This window comes from Patiria miniata, unplaced genomic scaffold (genome assembly GCF_015706575.1).
Source record: "Patiria miniata isolate m_02_andy unplaced genomic scaffold, ASM1570657v1 HiC_scaffold_7, whole genome shotgun sequence".
Lineage (NCBI taxonomy): Eukaryota > Metazoa > Echinodermata > Asteroidea > Valvatida > Asterinidae > Patiria > Patiria miniata.
In genome coordinates this window covers 48216009-48225654 of record NW_024037074.1, presented here as the reverse complement: position 1 = coordinate 48225654, position 9646 = coordinate 48216009, and the positions used below count along the sequence as shown (strand labels likewise).

General features: G+C 40.9%; 1 protein-coding gene across 1 annotated transcript in view; it reads right to left on the bottom strand.

The window, feature by feature from the left end:
- Positions 1–436: 436 nt before the first annotated feature.
- LOC119745607 (aconitate hydratase, mitochondrial-like) overlaps positions 437–9646 on the bottom strand; it is a 46977-nt gene continuing 37767 nt past the window's right edge. The window contains exons 6-7 of the mRNA XM_038222091.1: positions 976–1068; positions 437–637 (exon numbers count right to left, since the gene is read on the bottom strand). Coding sequence (XP_038078019.1) covers positions 452–637; positions 976–1068 — 279 coding nt within the window. The 3' untranslated portion in view covers positions 437–451. The remainder of the gene's footprint in view (positions 638–975; positions 1069–9646) is intronic.

The window sequence follows — 9646 nt, the reverse complement described above, 5'->3', positions numbered from 1 at the left end:
TCTCATGACCGGTTTGTAAACAGCAGCTTAACACCACCCACGTGACAGGCTCTTGACAAATGGCAATGGCTAAACTGTCTCAAGTACTTACGATTAGTGTTTTGTTTCTTTTTAATTAAAAAGAAAAGTTTAATAATATATCGTATAAGTTTTGATAGTTTGGGTTGAGCGAATAGAAAAAAGACCCTGCGGTAAAATACACGTTGCTGAACAATCTGAACTCATCAAACAAATTTGGTTCGTTTTGGTTCAGAAAGTCAAGTTAGTGAATTATAGTACAGGTCAGTGGTTCAACTACAGTGCTAGTTTTTACCCAACAATGTCTATCCTGTATTGATCGGTCATACCACAGCATACTGGCTAGTCCCAGCAGTGTATTCTAACAGTTGAACAATCAAGAGCCAAGCTGTAACTACATAAGATGACCAAACTGTAACTAGTAGAAACTATATTAAAGGGAAAAGTTTCTACGACTTACTTTTGGGCACTTCAATTCCCAAGGAATATTTGCCATGACATCTACAGCATCTGCACCTCCTACACCGATACAAACACCACCTAACCCACCTCCATTGGGAGTGTGACTATCAGTGCCAATCAGTAACACACCAGGAAAGGCGTAATTCTCCAAGATAATCTGGAAAATATCCATATGTCAACAGGTTCATTAGGAAGTTGCACTTGATGTACACTTGAATGTTTACCTCTTCTTTATTAAGTATTGAGAGTCTGAGTCTTAAGGTTTCATAGAAATTGTGAGATCACGAAAGTCTGTTAATATAAAACTAACATAAGTATATTTTTGCTACCTTTTTGACACCATTTTTTGAGATGGGGACACACAATTATATGTGAGCAATCAGATTTTAGTATATTCAAAACCAGAGGCACAAAACATTAAAAAAGAGGAGGTCTGACCTTTTTGTAACTGGGTGTGACATGGGAAATTTGATAAATACAACAAAGATTGGTTACCTGATGAATGATTCCACTGCCAGGTTTCCAAAACCCAACCCCATACTTGGAGCCAGCAGTAGACAGAAAGTTGTACACTTCCTTGTTGAGATCCTAGAGTAAAAATAATAAACATTCAGAATACAATCTAAACATGTAGGATTACCTTGTATAAAAGCTTCAAGGTTTCAAGGTATATGACTCTAAACCAGGGGGGGGGGGGTAAATATCAACAAGATTCATTTCTTACAATGTAATGTGGCACCCTATTGGTCTTAACATGCTCTGGTTGTACTCTTGCATGCAGCACAAGTGGCTTAGAGAGGTCTCACTACCAGTCTTAAAAATTGACCGGTGTTTAAACGGTGGTTTAAAACCTCCCATGTGACTAGTCCTAGTAAATAGGACTCTACAAATTGCCTTTCTTCACATTTGGGCAACGGTCTGGCAATAGTGGAATCCTAGGGAGGTTCTTTCCTTGGAGCAAAAACAAATCATCACACACTCATCGCCCACCAAAACCATCAGATTTTACCGCCAAAACAGACTCCAAAGTGCCAAATACACCACCTCGGGATGCAGACGACATCGAGAATTAAGATGGTGGTACTTAGCATAACTTACGGTTCGAAAGAAAAGAGAAATTTCCCGTTCAAATACGTAACAGTGATTTGTAGAGTCCTTGTTACTTGGACTACCATGTGATAGGCTCTTGACCAACAGAAATAAGTACAGTCAGCTACCGTTATAGCGAAATCCACGGAACCCAGTCAAAATGTTCGATGTATCCGAATTTCTTATTATCTTCACTACTCATGTGAACGTGCGTGATGTACAAATGACTTTTGCAATTTGAAAACAATTTAGAACTTGCTCTCTAGCATGTGATTTATCAACAACAACAATTATTTTTAAAAAATATAATTAGATTTTTTTTTTTAAATGTACGTAACAAAAATTAAAAAAACATTATGAAAGATACGACGTTTTATTGATTGATCATCGATGAGGATGAAGTCAACGTCATGAATGGCGGATGACCTGGATCACTTCGATGTTCAAAGTAAGTAATCTCTCCAGCAGAAATTGTGTCATGGAGAGACATTTCAATTTTACTGTCCTTTTATCTTGCAGTGTTCCATGTAATTAGTTTTTACTTTGTTCTAATTTTTCTTACACTGGTCCAGTCTGTACGTTCGTGATTCGGGTCAAGTTCATATTGATCAAGTGCCCTCACGAGTCAGTGTTCTCATGGTGGTGAAGTCATAATCGTACATTGTGGTTGGATATTAACGTCTGACGAACGTTTACGTCATGCAAGCACACGAGCTCATTGGCGTGCAGCAGTTCATTTACCCATAATCGTTTGCGTTACATGCATAATTCAGTGTTATAGGCGATAGTCCCAGTGGGTTCCTTTTTAAAAATTAACAAATATCTTAATGTATGTTGTACTTGGTGCTCGAATGAAATTACGTATTGACAATTTTGGCAAAGGTCAGATTTTTTTGGATCAATTCATGGGAGGGGCCGTTTATTATATGGAATGAAATTACGTTTGGAGAGTTTTGGGACAGTCTAAGATCAGATTTGTTAGTTTTTTTTGTAAAATTATTTGGGGGTGGTTTGTCTGATTAATTTATTTAATTTCCAATTATTCTTTTTTTCTAGTCAAAGGGGTTCTATTTAGGGGGGTTCTATTTTTGGAGGTTCTTTTTATTTTTGGAAAAGTGGCTCAGAAGGCAATGTTCCAGGGGTGGGGGAGGGGGTTAATGACTTTTATTTGACTCGTGATTCAAACTCTAATCACATATGTTTGTGCCTGCCACTTAGTTTGTCTATTGTACCCAGGTATCCCACTCGAAGCCATCAGCCTTTGTCCCTTAAAAAGGCTTAAATGCAGCATGACATAATCAGTCTTTTCTTACTCTAATTTTTGTTTCAATAGGTCTATTGATGCTCCGTATTCAAATGATGTAGTAGTCTTTTCGCAAGCAGTGATTTTCGTTGATAAAGATGTTTATTTTATTTTCCTTAAAAATCTGAGTTTTTAGAAATAAAGGAGACCTACGGAAGTGCAGCCAGTAATGTCAATGTTCCCTTCCAGGTGATAAATAGGGAGCTACATTTTCTTTTATTCACAATTCATAAATACCTTAGAAAGTTTACGCATTCCTATTGGTCGAGAGCCCGTCACGTGGCCGGTCTTAAACGGATGATAAGACATGGCTGGCTGGTCTTAAACACTTTTCAAGTGTCACATGAAATTTGGACTTCCATGAAATCCGGTGCCTTTTAACGTTTCATTGGTTGAACGTTCACATTCCTCACGTATGCATGCGCAATGTACTACCAGTGAATCAGTATTTCATGGTCCGAAATTCACACTACACTAGCCCAGCTGCGTTTTGCGCGACATCGCGCAGTACGCGCGACGCGCACGCCAATGTCCTTATAAGGTAACGAGTTGTGGAGGAGCACTCCATATTATAGTCAAAGGGGTGTTTCGTAAACCATGAAGTAAAATTGTTGAACAAAATGGTTGGCAACGTCTAGTTTTTGACATGTTTTGATTTTTGGACCGAAAAGATTTGTTTTTGACCGAAAAGGTATTTATGAATGGGAATAAATTTGTGTTTGGTCGGTATTAAACACTCTGTTTAAGACCGGTGGGAGTCCGGATGGGTGATAATTACCCATCCAGACTCCCACCGGAGTCCGGATGGGTGATAATTACCCTTGGCTTCGCCTCGAGTAATTATCACCCATCCAGACTCCCACCGGTCTTAAACAGAGTGTTATAATACCTCCCGAACACACATTTATTCCCTTATTATTGATTTGCTCTTATCAGTATGATTCACAGTCAATTTTGTAGCCCAAATGTAGCCCAGTTGATTATATGGCGAGTTTTATTGGAAACTTATTTTGAGTATATCTTTTAGGGGTGTAACTTTGGGAAAACTCACATAATGGAAATTTGGACATTTTATGCCACCATAGCGACCTAGTCCTTATAGCAGAGACAAGGGAGCAGCTACATGCAAAGATGGCAGCATGGAGAGTGTGTCTGGCATCTAAGGGTCTGAAGATCAACGCCGGGAAGACCAAGGTGATGGTTAGTCGCGTCAGCGGTGGGCCAATGACGAGCTCTGGTGCATGGCCGTGTGGTGTGTGTGGGAAAGGTGTAGCTGCCAACTCAATCCAGTGTACAACGTGTAGGAAGTGGGTTCACAGGCGATGTAGTGGCTTGAAGGGTAGTCTTCAGGCTGCTAGCGCCACGTTCGTCTGTAAGAGATGTCGGGGTGATGGTCTACGGCCAGAGGAGAGAGAAGCGGGTCTGGAGGTCTGCGGTGACACGTATGAGGTGGTGGAGTCGTTCTGCTACCTGGGTGACATGCTGGGTGCTGAGGGAGGAGCAGATGCAGCAGTGACATCACGCGTGAGGAGTGGGTGGAAGAAGTTCAGGGAGCTGGCCCCATTTTTGACATCCAAGGCGCCGCCCCTGAAGATGAAGGGCCAGGTTTACACCGCCTGTGTCCGAAGCAGTATGGTGTATGGCTGCGAGACATGGCCCACAAGGGTGGGGCACATCCAGCAGATGGAACGAGCAGAGATGAGAATGATCAGGTGGATGTGTGGGGTGTCTCTGGCTGACAGGCTGTCAAGCGAGGAGCTGAGGAGGAGAGTGGGAGTGGAGGGGATCGGCATCGTATTGAGGAGGCACAGGCTGAGGTGGTTTGGTCATGTGGAGAGAAAGGAGGATGTCAACTGGGTCAAGAGGTGTACCAACGTAATTGTGGGTGGGCCCACACCCGTCGGCCGACCGCGCAAGACTTGGCAGAGCTCCGTGTCAGATGACATGCGACTGCTTGGAGTCAATGTGAGGGATGCGACGGACAGAGCCAAGTGGAGGAGAGCCATAGGGAGAAAGCAGGCCAACCCAGAACAGACTGGACAACGGCCTTAAAACCGACATGATGATGAGCACCAGAATATGTTGGTAAAAATGTCGCCAACATGCAAAGACTAGTGGATGTCTCACACTGCGCATGTGCAGCAAGTAACCTCCAAGTGACTACACCGGCAATAGGCTCTGCACATACGTGTAATGTGGTGGATCTGAAAAAAGCTGTTGAGTTTGATTTATCTTGAACTTGATGTTACACCTTGAAGAAGCCTATTATCTTCTGCTGCGACATCTTGCCTTGCTGCCTACATGCTGGACAGGTACATGCCTGTCCACTTCTTAAACAGCTCCGAAACCATCCAGGCCTTGTGGTTAGCACTGTACGTCGCCGGGAGTTAGACAACGTTTTTGAAGAACCTTGGTTCTGGAATTTCCCGATGACGACCGGCTTCAGCTTCTCGGACCAGTCCATGTTCGCACAAAGTAGGACGGTGACGTACATGTACATGGTCCCTCTGCTTGTCGCCAAGGCACTGTCAACGAGACACTTTGATGAAGGGCCTTTAATGTTTGTAACTGGTAGAATAAGGTACAAATTGGGAAAGCCCGTTCACAAAGGTCATTCTATATCTTGGACGCAAGTGGCGCGGGTGACTGGCACACGTCATCGGAACACTGATGACAGGCCATTGTTGGTAACCGCAGCGCGAGAATTAACGAGCACCTTCCATCTTAATAGATTCTGCGTCAGCAATATGAAACAACTCACACGAGAGACACCAATTGATGACTAATGTTGCTTTTAAATTGGGTCTAAATGAAAAAGCCATGAGCCAGTACTACCGTTAGTTATAAATGGGTCGCTAACGATGCTTTTTTATGCAACGGGGTTGCAAAAACCTTTCGTTGTTATGTCTGATTTCGTTTTAAGCAAATTTTCCCCAATAGAAATTTGCACAATTTTGCACATTTGCACAAGATATGCGTTTGTTATTTCGCTAAAACAGGAGACAACTGTACATGTATGCTGTCTCAGGTATTTATGAACAGCTGTTTAACATATCTTCTGTGAGAAGTCGCATGGATGTTAATGCAAATAGAAATTAACGGCCAAAAGATCACAATCTTATCTCTGGCTACATGGCCATTATGTTATATTGCCATATACCATGACAAACGCAGCTGATGACCCTTTGAGCAAGTGTGCATTCCAAATAAAGAGTGTTGACTGTTGCCATCATGTGGTGCTAAGTGTGACACTATGTTATTGTTCCAATGGCTAGTACTGTGAGATATTAATCAAGTGTCTTTCGTAATACTGACTCTCTCTGGGTGTGTTTGATTAGCTCACCCAGGTTGACTCGGATTAGCCGTGTGCCGTTAGATTAGCTCTGATGTCATACTCGGGTCAGCCACCACAGTGTGGTAAAAACACATTACATGCATGAGTCGTTCATTCCCAAAAACTGACAAATATGGCGGCTGGACAGAGGGAAAGATCGAGTGGACCAAAATATCAACTTTATTTGAAGTATAAACATAATTACACGTCACTAGACCTATGTTTGTGAACAAACACATGGCTGTTTCGGCCTTTTTGTTTTTGTATATTTATGTCATGTTATAGACTGGTAGGACAAACATGTACAGTAGAAAAATGCAGAGTGATCAGGACCTATAGTTATGTAGACATAGGCTGTAGAAAAACGCACTTTTAATGTGTCGTCACATGTCATGTGATGACGTCATCATGACTTCACATCAATTTTCATCTATAACACATACACAAAAAAAGGAAAAACAAAATCTTAACAAAACAAAGGCTGTTTCGGCAAATAGAAAAAAACAAAATCTTAATGAAAACAAAGGCTGTTGCCGAAACAGCCAATTATTGATGTCATTGCAACTTTAGAGGCAATTATTCCAGTCCGACATCCTTACATTTTGAAATTGACAGAAAGCAGTATATCTCAACTATTAATGTGACTGTGACTACGGACGTCATGTGAATGTCACTGTGGCCCGCGTTTGAGCATTCGATTAGTCCGGCCTTCGTGGTTAACTTGTCTGCATTTACCCAAATTGACCCAGCAGAGCTAATTGCAGGGATGTGATTAGTCTGTGACAAAAAAACTGAAAATTTTATGCATGAAGTGCAAACTCTGGCGAGCGAGAGATTTTAGATGCTCTGTGGTGCAATCTGATGCAATTACTGGGCACTTTCCTCTGAAATTCTGAAGCAGAATTTGTTTTAATTTTATGAAGAATTTTCCTTAATTTGTTATTAAAAATGTACTCTTGTTCTAATAAAGTTTTTTTTCTGTACTCAAAGTTGAGAACCATGTTGTTCTCCCCAGGATTTTTTCAAACCTGTGGGGGAATTGTTGTTGTGATACAACAACCTGCGAAGCCATGGCGTGGGTTCGGGGCCCGCTTAAGGGACCCGAAAAATTTTGAACTTTAGAAGCTTTCTGGTGCATTTTAGAGCATTTCAGAGGAGATCTTGTAATATTTTTGTAAAAAAAAAATCAAAATTGTAAACTTAAATCACTTCTGCTTCCGATAACATGCCTTTCAAAATAGCATCGGTTAGTATTGTTGGAAAAAAATTATTTCACCATTTCTATATTTGTAGTAAAGCAAGGAATCGTTTATATTTCATGTATTTTGTGCTGGATTATTCTCATTTGTGCCACAAAAATTATCAAGACTAGCCATCAAAAGTGATTAAAACTTGCCTCACCTAATTAAAAATATATTTGAGGTGGGTCATTCCACAGTTATGCTTAACGTACATCACGGCCGCTAGCGCCGCAAACATTCAATCTGGCCGGCCGTACATCGCACCGTACACACGGCCGGCCCGGCGCAGTATCAGTGTGCATTGCTGCACTGTGTACGGCCCATCCCACGTGGCCGAAAATTCTGCAGGACTGCAGAAACACGCTACGATGTTTCTCCACAGGTTTGAGTTTTGCAATCTCGTCATTTCAATGGAAAATACATACACAGAAAATGAAGATCACGTTCTGTGAATTAATTTGCAGAAATCCTCTTTTTCCATCGATGGTTGTTTGGTATTTTTACTATTTTAACGATCCAACTTCGGCCGATTACGCACGGAAAACGAACCTGTGAGTACTTCCAGTAGTCACTGGTTCTGATCCTTCATCATAGCATTGATTCTGTTAGCACGCGAAGGGTACCAGTGTACCATGCTGCACTCGTCTGCACACCTGACCAGCGCAACACGTGCATCTCAGGTACCGACACAGGAACTAGACCTACATAACCACAACCTCGGCCCCGAGCGAACAATCACATAATCGCACTAATGGCAACGCATGGTCTTCAACTTTGTTCTCACATTGGGTGTTCAATATGTGCGTGCGGCATACATATCGATCAACGAAGTTTATGTCCGTAACTTAAGTAAATTTCGGATATTTCGGCAAGCAAAACTCATTATGAATAATTAATCAGCACATTCTACCCCCCTATTTTCTCAACGGATTCACACGATTCACGTTGGTGGACTTTTGAGGCCCAAAAAAACGGATTTCCGGAAAAAAACGGAGAAATCACATCCCTGTTAAATTGAAGGCATCCTCTAGAATCTCCCTACCTGAATCTTGTTACCAGTTTACCTATAATCTTCCTCAGTGGAAATGTCAAGAGATATCTCGTCACAATAACTTTACATTCCTTTCAGTTCTTTGTACTCTAGCAGCTCATACCTTTAACTTTGAGTGGCTGTTAACCCTAAGGGCAATTCCACCGTTACGGACGTTACATTCAGAGGCGACTAGAAACTTTGACAAACCAAAATAACATATTTGGGGTCAAAACAAATTTTATTCACTGAGCACATTTCAGACTTAGGCCCAAATGTATAACATGGTATAGTAAACTAAGAGGTAACCTAATTAATTAATTAGACATAATTGTTGCTAATGAGCGTTACGGACGTTACGTGTTTTGACAAGGCTTTTCAACATTTGGAATGTATTGGTGAAACTCTGTGAAGTTTCTTGCCAAAGCTTTTTGAAATAACTATGCACTAGCAGTTGTCACTTCACTCTTTACAAACATGGATGACCACTTAGAAAAATCCACTGTGATGTTGGAGAAAAACCCAAGTGTTTGTCGTTACGGACGTTACATTGTAGTGTTACGGACGTTACGAGTGTGAAATCGTGATGCTCCAAGATTACCAGTCATGTTTTTTTCAGCTGTAAATATCTTTTTTCATCCTTTTTATGGTGTACCACCAGCACCACATGTGACTAGAAACCTTCTTGTAAGAAAATGATGGTGATAATGATGGTGATGACGATGGTGATGGTGGTGAGGAATTACGTCAAAATGTCACTTTTATCATTGTTTTGGTATAAAACTTCCTGTTGAAATACATGTACCTGTAAATGTCAGTGATTGCTTTAATGATAATCTTTCTTCAGAGAGTAGCACATTTCAAATTAACATTGACCATGTATCCTTTAGTATTTGCAATGCAGTAATAAGAGTGTCCTCCATCTGAAACAATTCAGGTCACCGTCATTTAAATGTTAGGGTATACCTACCGGTACATGTACATGTACATATTGGTATTAAATCAGTTCATGTGCCAATTTGAAAACATTTCAATACATTTTACAATTTGCATTGTTGTAGGAGAAATGTGTGAATTTATTTCAATAAAAGATCAGTTGCTAATGTTTTTAACTTAAAAATAAAAAATTCAATGGAAATGCATTACGGACAATCGGGACTTTAGTCAGA